The sequence below is a fragment of the Catharus ustulatus genome, chromosome 3 (assembly GCF_009819885.2).
Source record: "Catharus ustulatus isolate bCatUst1 chromosome 3, bCatUst1.pri.v2, whole genome shotgun sequence".
In the NCBI taxonomy this organism is placed as follows: Eukaryota; Metazoa; Chordata; class Aves; order Passeriformes; family Turdidae; genus Catharus; species Catharus ustulatus.
The window spans coordinates 8,466,982-8,486,458 of NC_046223.1; the positions used below are offsets into that span (position 1 = coordinate 8,466,982).

General features: G+C 52.5%; 2 protein-coding genes across 2 annotated transcripts in view; one reads left to right on the forward strand and one right to left on the reverse strand.

Annotated features, from left to right (window-relative positions):
• Positions 1 to 2,119, forward strand: part of ABHD12 (abhydrolase domain containing 12, lysophospholipase) — a 37,278-nt gene extending 35,159 nt beyond the window's left edge. The window contains exon 13 of the mRNA XM_033055160.2: positions 165 to 2,119. Coding sequence (XP_032911051.1) covers positions 165 to 204 — 40 coding nt within the window. The 3' untranslated portion in view covers positions 205 to 2,119. The remainder of the gene's footprint in view (positions 1 to 164) is intronic.
• A 510-nt stretch (positions 2,120 to 2,629) lies between these two features.
• Positions 2,630 to 19,302, reverse strand: LOC116994156 (glycogen phosphorylase, brain form). The gene is made up of 20 exons (XM_033055632.2): positions 18,982 to 19,302; positions 16,851 to 16,952; positions 14,969 to 15,047; positions 14,017 to 14,120; positions 12,588 to 12,719; positions 10,391 to 10,502; positions 9,927 to 10,009; positions 8,899 to 9,042; positions 8,468 to 8,560; positions 8,237 to 8,383; positions 7,972 to 8,135; positions 7,544 to 7,658; positions 6,730 to 6,831; positions 6,469 to 6,616; positions 5,909 to 5,967; positions 5,083 to 5,224; positions 4,568 to 4,775; positions 4,054 to 4,188; positions 3,879 to 3,945; positions 2,630 to 3,628 (listed from the first exon to the last, which is right to left on the reverse strand). Exons 1-20 carry the CDS (start codon positions 19,222 to 19,224, stop codon positions 3,476 to 3,478), a joined length of 2,532 nt encoding a protein of 843 aa, XP_032911523.1. The 5' UTR covers positions 19,225 to 19,302; the 3' UTR covers positions 2,630 to 3,475.
• Positions 19,303 to 19,477: the final 175 nt, after the last annotated feature.

Genomic DNA, 19,477 nt, shown 5'->3' on the forward strand with positions numbered 1-19,477 from the left:
GGCTCTGTCAGTGGGAGCCTCTGAGCTCTGAACAGCTCATTGCTGTTCCCTGTAGCTGCAAGTGTGTGAGCCATGGGATTTGCCAGGGGAATGGGAAGACCTGTAGGCTGTAGCATGCACCAGAGTATAGAAGAGCCAAGTGTCACTGTAATTTCCTTTTCTAGGGAATTCCTGGGAAAATCTGAACATGAGCATCATCACTGAAGACTGTCTGCTTGTCAGCACAGAGATTTTCATTTCCTTCCTCTCTCTCCTTTTCCTCCCCGCTCCCTGTGGGTCAGTCTGCCATTCTTCCATCCCTGGCACTAGAGGAGGTCAGGGCTTCCCATTCCAGTCCTGATGTGTATCCTTGGCAACTCCAGCTTCTGGCATCAGCATCTGTGACGGCAGAAGGAAGAAGCTGTTGGCTTCTTTTCGGACTTGGACAGAGGGGTTGGTAGCAGCCCGGGAGCCAGTACCAAACTGTAAAAAGTGTAAGCACAGCAAAGCCTTGCCCATCCCTCGTGGTACTGCTGAGGACAGATGTTCCTAGGACACTGTGTCATGACCAAGGATGTTTTTTCACTTTTCAACACTGCTGCTGTTTTTGGATCATGTAGAGATACATTTGTAGGCAAATGGCTTTGGCCATGTCTCCTTACCGCAGTTGTCGTGCTTGAGTTTGAGGTGTTCTCTTTCTAGAAAATACATGTTTTGCCTTTCCTTTTTGATCAGTGGCTGTAATTACAAATACGTGGAGGATCCAGGTAGTGAGAGGTATTTTTATTTAGCTCTTCAGTCACAATGTGCTGCAAAGTGTTGGGGTAAATGCACACATTAGGAAATAAAATGAAAGGGGTTTTTTTTGTTCTTCCTTTTGAAACATCTATTTAATGGGAAAGGCTAGTGCCTTTTTATCTTTCCTGTATCTTTTTCTTTCTCAACATCAGTTTTTGCTCCCATTCCTGCTATCCTCTGTGGACCTCCTCCCCTTCTTCACAAGTACTTCCTATTAGGATTGGAATGACACATGTATATAAACTGCAGACTTGGGTGTTTAAGTCAGAAAGCGTGAGATTACTTTTTTGCTTGATCTCCTCTTCCATGAACAGTGTGTGCCCAGGCTGTTGGAATGGATGTCTTCCATTACCCCTGCACATGCCCAGACAGCCATGTGCTGCTTTTTGGTGAGAAGGGCAAGGGGTTTTTTCCTCAACTACTTTTTAACTCCTCGGGTCAAGTTTTCCTGTCCTGGTGGCAGTGCTGTTCCACTGTAGTTAAAAGCAGACAGTGATACAGTTTCTGATGCAAAAATAAGTCTGGGGTGTCACTTCCCATCTGTCCCCCCCACCTTCTGTGCACTTCGAGTAGCACATCTTAGTCTCTGACAGCCATTGTCCAGGAGGCAGAAGTGGAAATGAGCCTTTCCTACAGGGAGAGGTTCTGGGGATGTCCTTGCCCTGCTTGGGGCTAGAAAGGGGGCTGGTTTCTGCCACTGAAGAGCTCTGCACTGAAAGAGGAGTGCCTCTGAGCACTGCCTTGCTGGGGTCCTGCCCCTTGTCAGTCCATACAGACAGTACCAGGTGCTGTAGGTTTAGTCACTAGTGCTCAAAGGGAATTGTTCTGCCCCCAGGGTCTGGTCAGGGGTGTACAGCATAGTAATAAACTGCTCAGCATGCATCAGATTTATATCTGCAGGCTCCTACTAGTTGCAAAAGAGACAGTAGCTTCTTCTTGTACCGAGATTCTTCTGCCATCAGCGCGGTTGCCCCTGAGGTTTCTGACCCCTGATACTCATAAAGTAGCTGTGCCACTTCAGTACCAGTGCGTCAGCCGTAATTTATCACAGACAGACGAGACATACTTACCTGGCTCTGGAGAGTAACACACACATTCCAGTTAATGCTGCTGCTGGCAGCTGGCTTGTGGCAAAGTGCAGCCTGAGCTGGGGCCTGGCTGGCTGCCTTCCTCCTGCTGGGACAGAGCTGGGATCCAGCATGAGAACTGCTGCTGTTGGTGGTCCCACCACCACCCTTCCTGTTAGCAGGCCAGTGATATGCTTGGAAACTTAAACTGAAATGTTTATCCTAAAGTGGTGTAGTTTTAATAAAGGCATTGACTGCTGATCACTTTAGCTTAACCAGTCTGACCTAGCTGTTTTTGGGACATTTTGCCCACACTGTGCAAGTCAGCTGGGTTGGGGTAGGGCTGCAGTAGGGTTGTGTGTGGGAGGTGAGCTTGCAGCTGGGACTGGGCAAATCGTTGTGGCTGCTGCCAGCTCTAGGTGAGTTCCAACTCTCCTGGAGCCCAGAGGGTCTGTACCTGTAGTTTGGCTGCAGTTGAGACTCTGCTTCTTCCCTGGGAATGGATGAGATGGGAATTGCCTGTGTGATTTCTAGTTCAGGAGCTCTGTGTGCCATTTGTAGGGTAAACCCAAGACTAACCCCCATCCCAGTGCACAGAGTCAGCCTGTCAGGGGCATGTTGCCCCCCTGTGCTGCTGCCAACACCCTGCCAGCTGCAAGGGACTACAAACCACAAAGCCACAGCTGGGGAAGCACAGCAGTGATTCAGGCATTGTGGCCTGAACTTGTTGTAACCTGAACCCAGAGGCATGGGGTAGTGACAAGTCAGTCCAAAGTCAAACCAGCAGGTGTTCAGGTTGTTTTATTGAGTTGGTGTCAAACAGGGCAGTACTGGTGCACTACACAGCACTATAGGTGTTAAACTGTGACCCCAGCACTGGGAGGGACAGGTGGAGCAGCATGACCCTGCTATGGAGGAGTGCCAGGGATGCGATCCACATTCAGCTCTGGGTAGCACCCAGCTCTACCTGCAAAGCCAAGAGCCAGCAGGCACAGTCACCCAGCTGGTAGGGCAGGTACAGCCCTCTCTATGTAGACATGGAGGCTAAAAATCCCTGGAGTGGCTTGGTTACTGGGCCTTTAGTTAGGAAAGAGGTGTGGCAGGAGGCTACAGTAAGCTCTGTGGTAAGGAAGTGGCTGATCCCAGGCTCTCCTGCTTGTGGCACAGTGTTTGACATTGGTGCCTGTCCTGGGGCCGGCTGCTTTCACAGGCAGCCTCCTTCCCCCAGCTTTGGGCCTGGCAGACCCCTGGAGGAGAAAGATATGCTCTGTCTTGGCTAATCCTACTTGTGAGGCAGGGTCAAGGAGGCCAGGCCCTTGCACACAGCAGGGCGGGGTTTACTTGGAAAGCCCTTGTTAAGCATGGAGCACAGCTGTGGAAGACTTATCCATGGTTATCTCACTAAAAGCACTATGTAGCACATGCAGGCTAGGTAGGTGCAAACACAAGGTCCTTGCTCCTGCCCCTCAGCTCTTGTTCCTCAGTCAAGGCTCCTCCTCAGAGCATCCTTCTACCCCTCTGAGGGAAAGGCCTTGGTTCTGGAGAGCTGAGCCCATCTGACTGGTGGTGAAATGCAGGTGAGGCCTCCGGCAATGGGAGTGCATCCCTCCTTCCTTCCCTTGGTGCTTGCATCAGTTTCGGGGCACATTGGGTGGGGGAATTGCTGTGGCAGAAGGCTCCACCCCCCAGATCTCACGGGCATACTCCGTGATGGTTCTGTCACTGGAGAACTTGCCCGAACATGCAATGTTCCTGATGACTTTCCTCGTCCATTCACGGGGATCCTGGGAAGAGGCAATGTCAGTACTCACTTGCTCACCCAGCTCCATCTGCCTTGGAGCCTGGCTGATTTAAAACACCACAGTGTGGGGCTGTGGAGCAGCCAAACCTGCCTCACCCTGCCCCAGGCTCCCCACATACTTTCCATAAGAAAGGCTCCACTGGAACACACTCATCCAGTTACCCCTAGTCTTCCCACTGCACTGCTGTGGCCAAAGACCCCAGCCTTCGCATTCAGCAGGGGGCATGTCTTACCATGAACAACTGGTCCACTTGCCCTTGGCACTTAATGTAGGCCTCATAGTCTGCAAACACCTTGAACCTGAAACCCAAAGCAGAGTCTGGCTGGGGTTTGCCTTCCAGGCAGGACAGATATCTTGCCATGAGCAGCAGGGCTCCCTGCTGTGCAGGGATGCTTCCCAGGACTCACCTGTCGTTATGCATGAGCATGTTCACAACATCCTTGAAGCAGCCAGGGTCCCGAGGGGAAAAGAAGCCGCTGCTGATCTGGTCGATGGCCTGGCGCAGCTCGGGCAGGCTCTCGTAATACTCACGAGCATTGTACCTGTGCCCAGCACAGACAGGCTGTAGGCACTGTTGCTCCTCCTGGGGCCCTCGTGTCTGGGGCAGGGAGGGCAAGCAAGGATGTGGTGCAGCTCCTGAGTGAGGGGCCTTGCTCCCAGGGCTGTGCCCATCAGAGCACCCTGCTTGTGGCTCAGACCAGCAGTGCTGTCTGACACACTTTGTGCCACATCCGACTCACAGTCACTGTGCTCTGGGCAAGCTGAATGCTTGCAGCCCAAGGCAAAGACTGCCTCTAGCCCCTTCCTTATTCCTGCTCCAGAGCTGCCCAGAGAGGAAGGTGTCCCATCCCAGAGAACATGGCTCTCCCTGCCAGAGCTGAGCCCTGCATCCCCATCTGACAAGCCCTGGTGTGCACCAACCCTTTCCGATCCAGGGCCTCCACATCCTCCACCCGCATGCCAAATATGAAGAGATTTTCTTCGCCTGCCTCCTCAGCCATCTCCACGTTGGCTCCATCCATGGTACCAATGGTGAGGGCCCCGTTCACCATGAACTTCATGTTGCCAGTACCTGAGGCCTCCGTGCCAGCTGTGGAGATCTGCTGGGACAGATCTGCTGCTGGGATCACTGCCAGGTGCAAAAGAGGTAGGAGTTAATCCTTGGCACAGTGCAGCTCCCCACAACCAGTGGCCCCTCTGACCTCGCCCTCAGCCCAAACAGCACAACTCTGGGGCCAGGCTCAGCTTTACCACAACCCCATGCAGCTGCTGCCACTCCTGCACGAAGCTGGCTTCCTGCCCTGTGTGGAGCCTTCAGGCTCTTCCTAGGGGACAGCCAGGTGTCCTGCCACAACTGCCTCTCAGGCCAGCCCGTTCCTGGGCTCAGCTGGGACATGCCCAACTTCTGACACGTGCTTACAGAAGACCAGACATACCCTTCTCAGCCAAGGATACCCTGTAGTTCTCCAGGAAGATGACCTTGAGCTTGTCCCCCACATAAGGGTCGTTGTTGATGACCTCACCAATGGATGTGATGAGTTTGATGATCATCTTGGCCATGTGGTAGCCAGGGGCTGCCTGAAGAAGAGCAGCCCAGAAATGGGGAAGGCTTTTAAGGAAGGGAGAGCATGAGAGATGCCAGTGCGGGGTCCTCACTGCAGTGAGTCTGAGCTTCACCTCTACTGTTCACATGAAATCACAGCAGGTTTGGGTTGGAAAGGACCTTTAAAAGACATGTAGTCCAACCTCCCTGCAATAAGCAGGGACATCAACTAGAGCAGGTTGCTGAGAGCCCCATCCAACATATCTTGAATGTTTCCAGAGATAGGGCATGTAGCACCTCAGGGCAACCTGTTCCAGTGGGTCACCACACTGACTGAAAACATTTCCACCTTAGATGTAATCTAAATTAACCCTTGTTCAATTTAAAACCACTATGCCTTGTCCTATCAGAAGTAGTCCTACTAAAACATTTGTCCCCATCTTTCTTAAAAGAAGCACTGAAAGACTACAATAAAGTACCTCCAGAGCCCGAACAATCCTAATTCTCCCAGCCAGGAATTAGGAAAAACACCCTATTGGGCGGAGAATTCCTGAGCCATAGGCTAATAATGATGCAGCCTTGCTCAGCCCAGTTTGTCCATGGAGGTGTTCCCTGCTGCTGGCTAATCTACAGCAGGCCCAGTAAAGCCACAGAAAGGGGACAGGACCTTCCCCACCCACCCCGAGCCATGCATGCACCAAGTCTGGAATGCAGGTTACCTTTCCTCCGATCATAATGGTCCTGGGCACAAAGGATTTGGATGGATTACATCTGATACCTGAAAGAGCAGGGATCTTTCTTCAAAATTTTATCAAATTTGATCTTAAAAAATAAAAGTCTTTCTTCAGAACTGAAGATAAACTGGGCAGAGTTTACTGCCTGGATGAGAGGTGGGCTGGGATCTCAGCCCACATCACAAGGACCCATCAACCTTGCAGGACCCTGAAGTCCAACCAGACATCTGCTGGAGATGTGGTGGACAAAATATGGCCACAGAATCCTTGGAGATTCAGATCCTTGGAGAACTACTCAAGCCAGAACAATGCAGAGCTGCAATGACTTGCCTCCCTTTGGGAATGGGCAGGGCTCCCAAGTATACAATGGGAAATGGGGTCTTAACTTGCACCAGGTCAGTCTCGACACCAGAACAGGTGGAGATTCTCCTGGGCTGGAGATTTGAGTTGTGAGCTTTCCCCCAGAGCTCTGTATGACCCTTCAGACATTCTGGAGAGTGTCCCTCCTAGAGAGAAGGCTGGCAGCGAGAGGGTGGGTGACTTACGGTTGTAGAGGGTGATGGCGTGCAGGCAGTTCAGCAGTTGCCGCTTGTACTCATGGATTCGCTTCACCTGGACATCAAACATGGACATAGGGTTGATCTTCACCTTGTACTGCTCCTCCAAGTAGGCTGCAAACTTCAGCTTGTTCTCCTGGCAGAAAAATATGAGGAACAGGCATGAGTTCCCAGGGTTTGCTGCTGGGATGTTCCTGGCAGCATGGTGCTTTCAGCCTTCTTCCCCAGGCCACCTCCAGCGCACATTACCTGCTTGACTTTTGCCACATCCCTGATGAAAGTCTCATTATCGATGAACTCCAGTAGCTTCTTCAGCTGGCTCAGATCTGTGATAAAGCCTTCCCCAATTTTCTAAAACAACAAACCAGGACTGTCATGAAACACTTCACCTAGTCCACAGCTGCCCTTCCCCAGCAGAGGTGCCACAGTTCCATTGGGAACCGGAAGAGAGAGTGTGGCCAGGAAAAGGAGCATGGTTTCTTATCACTATCATCATGAGGTTACTTCTCTGTAAAAAGAAGCCCAGTGGAAACAAGGCACTTGCAAAAATTTGGACCAGCTCCCCTCTCTCAAGGAGTTTTAGCAGAAGAGGGACGATGTGTGCACATGTGCCATGGCCTCCTGGCAGCTGGAGATGCTGATGGAAGGACATGAAGATACATCTAATTGCAGGAAATGTTCAGCCATGGCATGTTGCAGTGTGATATAAAAACCTATCCTAAAGGGCCTGGGAATTACAAGGGACAGAACTGGGGCTGGGCCTCCATAGGAGGAGCTCCTTTGTGCCTGTGAAGCTGAACACTTGTCCAGACATGCTGTGGTTGTGCCTGTGTGCAGTCCCCATGAGGGCAGGGACCAGATCCAGGTTTCTGCAGCTTTTTTTGGCAAACTCTTCACCACCAACTTCAGAGCCCAGCCAACCTCACACCTACACGTACCACAGCATGGTCCTCCCAGGTTGTCCCCATAGAGCTGTCAGGTGTCACCCTCAGGGCTGACCAGACCACAAGAGGTAACCAAAGGGATCATGCTCAGCCCCTCACTTCACATGCTCACCACTCACCTCAGCAATAATGTCAGCCAGTCCTGGGTTGCACAGCAGCAGCCAGCGCCTCGGCGTGATCCCATTGGTCTTGTTCTGAAACTTTTCTGGCTCCAGCTCATAGAAATCCTTGAACCTGGAACACCAGGGAGCTCTGAGCTACCCACCACCACCCAGAGCTACAGCTGCCCCCCCCCAATGTGTGCTCCTCAGGGCAGGCTCTGTCAATCTCCCTGTAAGAGCTGTGAACTCTTTGCTGTCTCTCACCCCTTTCCTCAACTGAACTGCCAAGAGTTTCACCATCTCCTAAGAGTCTCCAAACTCAACCAAAGCAGACCAGCTGCCCCAGCTAACCCTTCCCAGCTGTCAGGCAAAGCCCAGTGATGGGAAAGGGTGTGTCCCAAGGCACACCAAAGCCCAGTGATGGGAGAGGGTGTGTCCCAACTCACACCGAGTTCTTCACGATGTCGGAGTGGATGCGGGCCACGCCGTTGATGGCGTGGGAGCCGATGACGCAGAGATGAGCCATGTTGATCCGCTTGCAGTCCCCCTCCTCGATCACCGACATCCTCCGCAGACGGTCGATGTCCCCCGGGTACAGAGCTGCCACACGCTGCAGGCAGGGACAGGGGCATGAGTGACACAGCCACAGGACCTAGCAGCCCTCCCATCCAAGACCCCCAGTATTCCCACAGCCTGAGACCGGCCCCTTACATCAAGGTGCATTTGGTTGAGGGCATAAATGATCTCCAGGTGCCGCGGCAGCAGCTTCTCAAACATAGAGACCGGCCAGCGCTCCAGGGCTTCAGGCAGCACGGTGTGGTTGGTGTAGGCACAGGTCTTCTTTGTGATCTCCCAGGCCTGCATTACAGACAGCAGGTTAATGCACGTGCACCCAGGTCCTTTCCCTGCAAGGTTCAGCATGATCCTCCCAGCTGTGCTCACCTTGTCCCAGTCCACTTTCTCCACATCCACCAGGATCCGCATGAGCTCTGGTATGGACAGGGCAGGGTGGGTGTCATTTAGCTGAATGGCCACCTGCAACACAGACTTGGTCTCAGTTCTGGTAGTGACAGGACTGTGACAGTGTCCTGCATGCATGGGGTTGGGCTAAGGGTCAGCCCCAAGTCTCTTCTCGTGACTCACAACCCAAAAACAGGCAGATCTCTCAGTAATGCAGCTATTAAAACTTTCCAAGTTTTGCTCCAAATAACAATTTTTTCCCTGGGAAAACAGGCCTGGACATCACCTGTTTTATAACTGAAGTTGCTGGGGTGTTTGTATAAATGCCCCCATTTAGTCCTGAGCATCCTGCTCTCCCTCATGAGAGGCAGCTCTGGCTGAAATTTCCCCAGTGTTTCTGCCCATGGTCTCACCTTGTCTGGGAATGTTTCAAAGCACGTTCTCACAGGGTCTCGGCAGCCGAATTTGGAGGACTTGAAGCGGCGGATGATGTCCTGGAGGGTGGCAGCCACCACAAAGTACTCCTGCTTCAGCCTCAACTCCTTGCCTTCAAAGAACTGCAAGAGGAGGGGGCACCACATCCATCAGAGCTGCAGCTGTGCCATCCCCACCTGGCAGCCAAAGCCCTGGAGATGCTCCTCTCCACCCTGAGGGGCTTCCTAACAGGCTTCACACGTTTGGCTCCTCACCAGGGCAAATGTGGATGTTTCTCATACGTCTCTGATGTGGACAGCAGCTGTAGGGGCTCACAAGGGGCTTGGCATCCCAAACAGCTGCTTCCAGAGAGAGCATTAGAGCCTGCCCCATCCATGCTATCCCTACAGAGCCAGCACAGCTCCCTCCCTCACAGCAAAATCCTTTGCAAGGTTTTTGGACAAAGGATTTTGGGCTTTCTGCAACAGCCAGGAGTGTGTCTGGACACACCAGCTGCCTCACACCGTGCTTTGTGCTGGTCTATTTTAAAACAGCAGCAGGTTTGATAGGGTGTGGGGTAAAGTGCAGGGGCTTTTCCAGCACAGATGCCAATCCATGACTAGATACGAGGGCTCTTCCCTTTTGGACCCAGAGCCCAGTGAATGGTTGGCCTGGGACAGCCCTTGCAGTGAGAAATCCCTTGAACTGTGGATGGAAATGAGTCCCCACTGTGTAAACTGGCAAATTCCTTGAAGTCAAAGGAGCAATGCCTTCCCCTCCCTGCAGCACAGAACAGAGTAGCTACATCATATGGGCCATACTCTTAGCTGCCAATCAGTCAGCAAAGACCCTCTGGAGCCAGCAGAGCCATACCTGTTCCCTGGGAATTACAGAGACAACATATTCTATTAATTCAGAGCAACAAGCATCACATGGCCATGACCTTCCAGCGTTTGCAAACAAGGAGGTACAACTGCAGGAAGGATGATTCTGAGCAACAGGGAAGAGAGGCAAGCAGGTCACTCACGTTATCATTTGGGTACAGGACTCTGGATATGTTTTCTGCCAGGTTTCTGTCCAACACGGCCTCGATGTAGTCACCCATATTGACTGCAGGGAGAGAAATACACATAGCACTGAGGCAGCTGTAGAGATTCAGGTAGGTCCCTGACACCACACTTTTCCCTCTTCTCTTGTAGAGAGGTTTTGTAACAGGAATATTTGGGTTGGTATTAATGAACAGGATGGGAATGTACATGTGTGAAAGGCACTAGAGTGAGAGGAGAGGATGGGTGGGTGTCCTGGCGCATGAGGGCTCTGGAAGCAGTTGAGTAGTGTGATCCATGGATGTGCACACAGTGCTGTGTTTTGGACATAGCTATGAGATAAACACAAAACAGGCCAGAAGTGAAGTGCTGTGCCAGGTGCCATGCACAAAGGGACAACTGTGTCCCAGCCTGGCCAGAGAGGCAGTGAAGGGACAGCACTTACACTCCTGGAGGTTGAAGTCGTTTGGTGCCTTGGCAGACCAGAGTCTCATAGTGTTCACAGTGTTGTTCTTGTATCCAGGCACTGGGGTGTCGTAAGGCATGGCAAGGACAACCTGGAAAGGACAGTATTCCCCTCTGGTTACAGCACAGTGGTCCCAGAGAATGTGGGGCAGTGGCTGAGACCTCTGCAGGAAGAATCCAGAGGACAAAGACAAGTCCTGGCTGTGGAAGGAATCTCACCTCACTAAAATGCACCTGCTGAGCTTCACAGATTTCCCTGCTGTCACAGGCACTTCCACCAGCTACTGGGAAAGCATTCATTGGGGAACCAGAGCTGTCTGGAGCTTTATGGACCTGCTTGACTTTCAACCCCATCAATGAAATGCAAGACAGAGTTGCAAGAAACCTGCTGACCTCCCTGTACCAACTGGGGTACCTATCAGAGCACTGAAAACACCCTCAGCTGCCCACTGTGATTCTGTCTGTGCTGGGGTAGAGCCAGGGCAGCCTGGACTTTTGTGTTTCCATCTAGGATTAACCCCACAGCCTGAATCCTGCCCATCAGCCTTCTGCAACCTGCCAGGACCAAACCCTACAACTGCCGCACCATTTCCAGAGCCAGCCACCCAATATTCAGGGTTTGTTGAACCTGCCTGGGTAACTCCACTGAGATCTCCAGCACCTGAACTGAACATGAATGTGAAACTATTTGTGCAGTTTGCAGATGATGCTTAAGCCTCAAAACGCTGCACACGTGGCTACAGGGAGTAACCCTGGAGGTCCCAGCTCACATAGCAGGGAAAACCTGGGAAGATCAGCATGTTGGTCCTGAACAGCCTCTTTGTGCTGGCATCAGCAACACCTCCCCTCTGGGGACAATCAGTAAGAGCTCAGGCTCTCCAAGCTGCTGCTGCCAGCTCCGAACATGGAAGCAGGCAGGGAGCCTGCCTAGGGACTGGGGCACACATCACATGAACTCAGCCATGCTATATTTGGAGACTGCATCTTTGGCTTTTTTGAACCTTTCCAACTTGTTCCCTTAGCAGCACTATCTGAAAACTCGCCTCCTTGTAGGAAACATTGTTTGGGATCCCTGAAACCCCAGATTACCAGCAGGATCAGAAGAAAGGCATGCTGAAATGCAATGGCACTTGGTCCCCAAATGGATGCCTGCTTCACTTGGGTGTCAGAGAGCTCTGGCACAGTGCCTCCAAAATGTTCACTGTGCTGGGGCTGTGGTGTTGAACCCCTGCACTGTTATCCTGGCAATGGCCTAGGTTACTGCACAGCCTCTGAAAACCAGAAATAAAATGGTTGATTTCTCCTCTGAGCACACCCAGGTGACTGTGTAACTGAGCTTCAGCTCTTGGTGCTGAAGAGAATGGCTGGGCTCCGTGACTGTGAGTTCCTTGGATTAACTGAGCTGGTTCATCAAGCTGAGAGACCACTGAACATTATGGAAACAAGGCTAGGTCATCTCCCTGAATCACAGAGAAATTAGCTGTCCTTCCTTCCTCCACCCTGAGCAGTACTTTCAGAGGAGAGGCTGAAGCATCTCCAATACTTTTAATAAACCCGTGCCTTCATTAGCTGCAAGATGGAAATGCACCTATGATGCAGTAGCCTGAACAAGCACGAGCTCCTGAAGTGCAGCATTACCTCCTCAACTCTGGGAGAGGCTGAAGGAGTGTTTGTGCTACATGATGCCACAAAACAAAGCCTCCAGGCAGACTGGAGACTGGAATCCACACCTCCAGCCTTTCCTGACAGCATTCTGCCCATTGGGCTGCTCTGGGAAAGAGGAACTTGCTCTCATGACAAGAATTAAACACCCATGGGATTGCTCCATGCCCCTACACAGCAGCAGCATCAGAACCACCTGAAAATCAACAGGGTGTGAATGAGCAAAGGCCAGGAGCAGCCTGCAAGGAGCCTACAATTGTCCTCTAACATAAATCCATGCAAGACTGTGGGGCTTTGCCCTGGAGATCAATAGATCTCTCCCATTTCTCAAATCCTGCTGCAACAATTCAACAAAAGCTTTTATTTCCTCAAACCCCACAAGCTACAAAGTCACCTTTGTAACTGCAAGAGTAGCAGAGGGAATTTGGGAGAGAAGCAAAGCCTGAAGACCTCAGGCAGCCCAGGGTGACCCTGCCTGGCCTTGCCCAGCCCAGCAGGGAGACAGATGGTGGTACCTGGGTGTCAATCCACTTCACCCCGTCGGGAGTGTGCTCCACACGGCCGTAGAAGTGCACGGGGAGCATGTACTCGGGGCGGGCCTTCTCCCAGGGGTTGCCATAGCGCAGCCAGTCGTCCGCCTCCTCCACCTGCAAGAGGCAAGCTGGGCTCAGGAGCGGCTTCAGGAGCGGCTCATGGCTCCACTGAAGGCTGAACACGGCTCCTCGAAGGGAGACCAGCTTAGAAGCAAAGCTTCAGCAAGCTGGCTTTAAAAATGGATGTGCAGAGGCCTCTAGAGGATAGCTGGGCTTTCCAAAACTTGGATGAGTGCATCCCAGCTGGTGTAAATAAATAAATCGGCCTCTGTGGAGCTTTGTTAAGGTTTTAGCCATCCAAACTGCACAGACCACTGCACTCCAGGCCTTTACAGCCAGTTCCACTGTGGTTATCGTGGAATATGTGGGATGTGGCACCCAGTGGTGCTGCTCCTGGCCACGAGCCACACGCTGTAAGCCAGTGCTTGTTAACTGCTCTGCCCTCTGCCAGGAGGCTCACAACTGTGGCAATGGGGAAATGAATCCATCAGAGCCACCTAGGCTGGTGTTATCCCGAGATGCTTTGTGCCTCCACGAATTTCTCTGCTGTGGGGGAAGGACTTAAAGGAACAGGGAGATAGCGGGACAAGGAGGGGCAAGGCAGGGGGGAGGGCCACAGCCCAGCACGCCACCACCCCTGTTCTTTTTTAAGAAACATGAAGTCAAATACAGGGGAAGCTTTCCCCTCCCTGTTTTCACCATTTATGGGGTCTAGCATTGCAGCATTGCAGCTTCTTTGTGGAGAAGCAGGAAAAAACAACCTTCAAACCTCTCACAGTCCCTGACTTACAGAATGGTATTTTTAGGGGAAAATGATACTTCATACTCCAAAGCAAGGTAAGTCCCCTAATGAAAACCATTTCCAGACACACATTATGGAAAACTGCCAGTTGGGAAAGTTTTTTAGCCTATTTTCACTGAAAAATAGTATGATCACTAATGCTACGAGAAAATCCCTGTTTTAACCCTGTCTACCACTGACCAGGGAACCCACAGGAGCAGCAATCACCCCAGGCACTTGCCTATGCTCCATCATGATCAAATACATCCTTTGCCAGACACATTCTTGAGGTATTTAGGCACATCTCCATCCTTAGTGTAACTGCTCTGCTGACTCACTGCCAAGCTGGATGGGACTCTGGGGTTGTTGCAGCTGCTCTGTGGAAATCCAGGCAGGCAGACCTCTGGTCTCAGCCATGCCCTGTGGCTCAACTCCCACATCATCCTGCCCAGTGACGGACTCAAATGCCCAGTTTAGGAGCAGCTCAAGGCACTGCAGTGCCTTTTACATCCAGGCCCTGTCAGCAGCATGAAAGAGAGGGAGAAAGAGGGACCTGAGTTTGCCAAGTACCTGCCAGCCATCAACAATCTTCTGGTTGAAGATCCCAAACTCGTAGCGGATGCCATAACCGTACGCTGCCAGCCCCAGTGTGGCCATGGAGTCCAGGAAACAGGCTGTAAGGGTCAAGGGAACAGGCTGTAAGGGTCCAGGAAACAGGCTGTAGGAGCAGAGCATGGGCACTCTGCAAGGAACCTCACTCCTTGCTTGCTGCATGTGCTACAGTGTGCTGTGCATGGAGATGAGGAGCTGCCACAACAGTGCTGCTGGAAATGTGCATTACTCAGAGCAAACCCATGTGCAAAAGGGAGACAAGGAGACAGTCTGCAGCAGGACTCTATGCATGTCCTGCTGAGCAACCACAAACCCCCAAAATTGTTGATGACAAGGAAAGGTCACCAAAACCCCAAATCCAGCTTTGTTGCAGTGAGGGCTCTTGTAAACTTGCCTTGCCCTAAGCCTGTCTGCCCAGTAAAGCAGAGCTTCTGACCCCAACCTGCTGCACCACCAGGTACTTAACTACTATTGCTTCCAAAGGAAACCCTTCCAGCCCTCAATCCAGGCAGTTCTGGTAAAGATTAGCCCCAGCATTCACCCTGTGCTGGGGAGCTCTGATCTCAAGCTGTCCCACAGGACAGGAAGACTAAAATAGCAGCCAACAATCTGCCTGTGTGAGAGCTGTTGAGTGCCTCTGAGAAGTGAGAGATTTCACGGGGAGGTGAGGAGAAAGGCTCCAGACAGCCTCTTCCAGCCACAGCCCTGCTGCACTGCAGCACACACACCTACAGCTCCAGGGTGCTCTCACTGGGGAGGGGATGTTTCTAGCCAGCCAGGGGCAGGCAGGAGGGTCCCACACTGCTGAAGGCCTCTGGGGCAGATTCCAGTGGTGAGGGTGCGACAGCTACATCACCCTTGGTCCCCATGCACTCTGCACAAGGTGGGAACTCCCCTCCCCCTGCATTACCTGCCAGGCGTCCCAGGCCTCCATTTCCCAGTCCAGCATCCTCTTCAATTTCCTCCAGCTCCTCCAAGTCCAAACCCAGCTATCGGGGAAGAACCACATCAGAACATGTCACCAATACAACTCCGTGTCCTGAGTTGCTCTCTACAGGAGGACAAACACATCCCAAAACCACCCACACTGAGGGAAATTAAATGCACAAGGCATCTCACCAGCCCCTAGTCCGTGGGCAGCCCAACTGATTGGAAAACAATTCAGCCCATCACCAGATGTCGTTTTCCCATGAAGAAGGTTTCCTTAGAGACTCCAGACAAAACACTCATGCCTTGGCAGCCCCTCAGGTCAGGATGCATTTTGACCAAACTTGACATTGGAGACAGTATGGGGGGAATGGTCAAGGCAGTGTGCAAGGGACCCCTGAGTCCTGCCTGGGCAGGGGAGGTCATCCCTCTGCCCATGCCCATCGGGTCCTTGAGGAAGGTCATGGCCAGGCTGGCAGCAGTGACTGCAGCATTTACCATCACTCTCTGTGCTTCCCACATCCTGCTCAGCCTGCCACTGAGCTCCTTGGCTGCAGTCTGTGGCTGGAAGTGGTTGCCTGCATCTCTTGAGCCGTTTGTTTTATGGCCTGGGGGCCCCTGCCAGATGAAGGCTAAGGCTGCCAGCAGCAAGAACTCTCCAGGAGTCCAGGGGTGCAGACTCTCAGGGGACAGCACTAGCTTGCTCTGGTGCCAGGGGGGAGAGCAGGGTGTCAAGTCAATATCATGGCTTCTCCCCAGACTGTTTTCCCAGCACTTCATTAGTCTGCAGCCACAAGATGGGAAAGCCTCATGCACAGAGTGATGAGGACACAAAAACTGAAACAAATTCTCTCAGTGACAGAGCCATGCTGGATAAGAGACCTCCAAAGCAACCTGGCCACTGGCCATGATGAGCTTCACATGTTGGAGGCTACAGCAATGGAAGCCTTGGCACGTTGGGCCAAATCTGCACTTGGAAAGTGTCTTGCACTTGGAGAATGCTCCCTGAAAAAAAACAGCCTACCCTCTGAGGCACAATACCTCAGAGAGGAAACAGGTGCCTCCCTGGAAATCTCTTTCCGATCTCTTGGCAGGGAAAGTGCTTGCCAGGATGTTTCAGCAGCAACTGTAGCACCTCATTTACAGAGACAGTGAAGTGCCCAACTTCTGCTAGAAACATGGATCAATCTGGTGGGGCAGAGGGAGGGGAGAGGGGAAGCTGGGAGAAATAAAGGGTTTGGGTGAGAAAGCCAAAAACCTCACATTCTGTCAAAAAAGGTCACTGTGCTGTTGCAGAGGTGTCTACAAATAACCACATAAGTAACAATGGCCTCACATTAGTGATTGCCTTGGTGATACTCAGCTGTGTTTCTTTCCAGATGGAAATAATTTGAGGACATTTTATTTCAAGCAAATTATTTCCCTCCTTTCTCCCTTCCCACGAATCAACTTCTACCTGGCAGCACTGCTGATGTGCCTTGTGTACTGTAATTTGGAGTTTTGCTGCTCTAGTCCCAGTCTGTCGCATTACACTACATCTCCTGTGATAAACCATCCTGCTAATGGGAAGCTTTTTGCAGCCTGTGACTCTTATGTCATTTAGGATACTGGGTGCTGTTTTCAGTACAGACTTCAGGGTTCTCCCATTTATTGCAGGGAAATGATGGTTTGGAAAAAATGTACTCCAACTCCAAGGAACCCCAAGGCCCCCACATTGTCCTCTCTAGGAAATTAAAACCACTAAGAAAGAGCCAAGCTTCATTTTGTACAGTCCAAATAACACAGCCTTCTCAGACACAAAGATACTCAGCCATCTGTGTGGAAAAGTTCAGCCTCAGGGGCCCCTGGTACCCCAAGGACTTTACCTGGTAGATGGCTTCGTCACAAGCATTCTGCAGGCCCAGGTTCACCATGGTGTTCTGCAGAGTGCGACCCATGTAGAACTCCAGGGACAGGTAGTAAATGCGCTGGGGAGGCAAAGCAAGACACTTACACACAGCACAGCACTTTGCTTTCACCAAAGCTGCTTAAAATCAAGAGCAGACCCAAGCACTTTCCAGAGTAGGGATGTCTTCCCAGACTGGCTTTTGGCGCCTGCTCCTGAACACCACGCACCAGAGTTGTTTGTCAGAAGAATTTCATGCGGGACGCCGGCCAAACCTCCACCACGCATCTCCCTGCCAACAGCCTTCTATAGAAAAATCTCGCTGCCTGTTAAGTGTTTCCCTAATTAACTCAGGGCAAGTATTATCTAGGATGCTGAATGATATATTTATACACTGTTAGGCTCATCTGAGGTGATGTTTACGCTGGGCTTTTAAAGTTTTCCTAGGCTGAAGCTGATCCATTCTCCCAAAAGCCAGAGCAAGCCCCCTGCCCCATGCAGGCTGGTTGGGCTGAGGGCCAGCACCTTCCTGCGAGTAATTTTCCAGCACTCCCATCTCACGGATCCTCCTGCTTACCCCACACTGAGTTTCACTCCTGTTTCACCCTGTTGCACAAGTAAATTGTCCCAGAGGTGGCAGGGTTCCCAGCACAAGTGTGCAGTGACCTCCCAAGTTTGAGAGGAGCCGTGTCTGTGCTGCAAATGCTAACGAAATCCTGTTTGTGGGTGAGAAACAGGCTGTGCAAACTTTTGCCCTCACTAAAGATTCATCACTATGGATGTTTTGTACATAAACTTAACAGAACAATAACCTGACTTCAAATTGTGCTTTCCTTTGAATTTGTTTCCATTGTAGTGTGGATTTTTTCCTGCTAAGCAGCAGGATTACCCACTCTGCAACCTCTGCTGGGAGTCTGAAAGGGTCAGTCTGTTCCCTGAGGCTCATCTTCTTGATTTCAACTGAAATCATTGCACACAAATGCTCTGCTCCTTTCAGTCTCCTGCAGGGGCACATTTCTAGTGAAAAATCTAAGCGCAGAGGACAGCAAGCAAACTCACTCCAGGCTCCTCTGAGCCTTTATGGGATCTGTGCAATCCCTTCTGTTGGTGCTGCAATACAGATCAGGGCCCATTTGTATGAGTTAGGACAAAAAGGAAAGTTCCATGCACCAGCATAACTCCCAGTGCTCATGCAGCCATTCTGTCGTGAAAGTGCACTTTGTTTCTTGTGTCAAGGCAATGTTCATATCTTGGAAGAAGAGCTGACTCAGGGAGGTGGTTGCCTGCACCCTGGTGAGCTGCCTTTCTCAGTACACACCTGCTCTCTGTGGCTCTCCAGGCAAGCACTGGATTGGGTCTTGATTCAAAACAATTAAGCCTGAATTACATCTTCCAGCCCCCAACACCTCCAGCATCATTGTCCTGACTTGGCAAGCAGGGAGGAACCTTGGGGTTTGGTGACCTGTGAGAGCTTGTCTGGTTTTTACAAGGCAAGAAACTCCTCTCCAGCCTCAAAGCCAAGCTGGGTGCATGTTCTGCAGGAGTATGTCAGGACACAGCTGTGCTGAGCCACGGAGGTGATGATGCCTACAGGGGACACCACCGCAGCAGTGTGAGTGCACGACGTGACTGTGGTGGAGCGTGCAGAGAAGTTGGCTGCAGCAAGGCGCATGCAAGGACCTGCTCAGAGTGGGACCACAGGGGACACGGCTGGGACACGGTGCAGGGCACACAGGGGTGTCTGAGGGGTGGCAATGCTGCAGTGGAACAGGACTGTGAAAGACTTTGTGGGGACACAGTCACGGCAAACTGCACAAGGGACACGGCTGTGGTGATGTCCGTGGGGACACAGCTGAGGCAAGGCTCATGGGGACACAGCCACGCTGAGGTGTGTACAAGGGACACGGCCACGCTAATGCCCCTGGGGACACAGCAACAGCAGGGCTCGTGTGAGGGATACGCCTAGGCACCGTGATGCCCGCAGGGAAGAAATCACGGTGGGATGCATGAGGGGCACGGCCATGGCAAGGGGCCCCCACAGTGACAGCTGCCAGGTGTCACCCCCGCCGGAGGATACCTAGCCGCCCAGTCCCTCGTCCCGCCGGGCTCACCTTGGGGTCCCGCTCGTAGTAGTGCTGCTGGGTGCGGATCCAGCGGCCCACCAGGTGGTCGCGCACCGTGTGGGCCAGCGCGAAGTAATAATCGCGGGGGGTGGCGACGTTGCGGTCCTTGACGAGGGTGAAGTGGAGGTGGCGATTGAAGCTCTTGCGCACCTCGGCCACGTCGCCCAGCCCCGCGATGCCCCGCACGCTGATCTGCTTCCGACGCTCCCCATCGCTCAGCGGTGCCGCCATCCCGCCGGCTCTGCCGCTGCCCCCGCGGCTGCCGGGACCGGGACCCGGGCAGGGCCGGGGCCGCCGCGCCTGCGCCTCCTCCGCCCGCCACGAGGCGGGGCCGGCCCCGCTGCCGGGGCGGGCCGAGGGGAGCGGGAGGGCGGCTGGGGACCGCCCTGGCCTCGGGCTGTGATGCTACCCGAGGACTGGGCTGACAGGTCAGGGGTGGCGTCAGGGCAGTGCTTTCTCATCACACCCCCCCACCGTGCGGGCT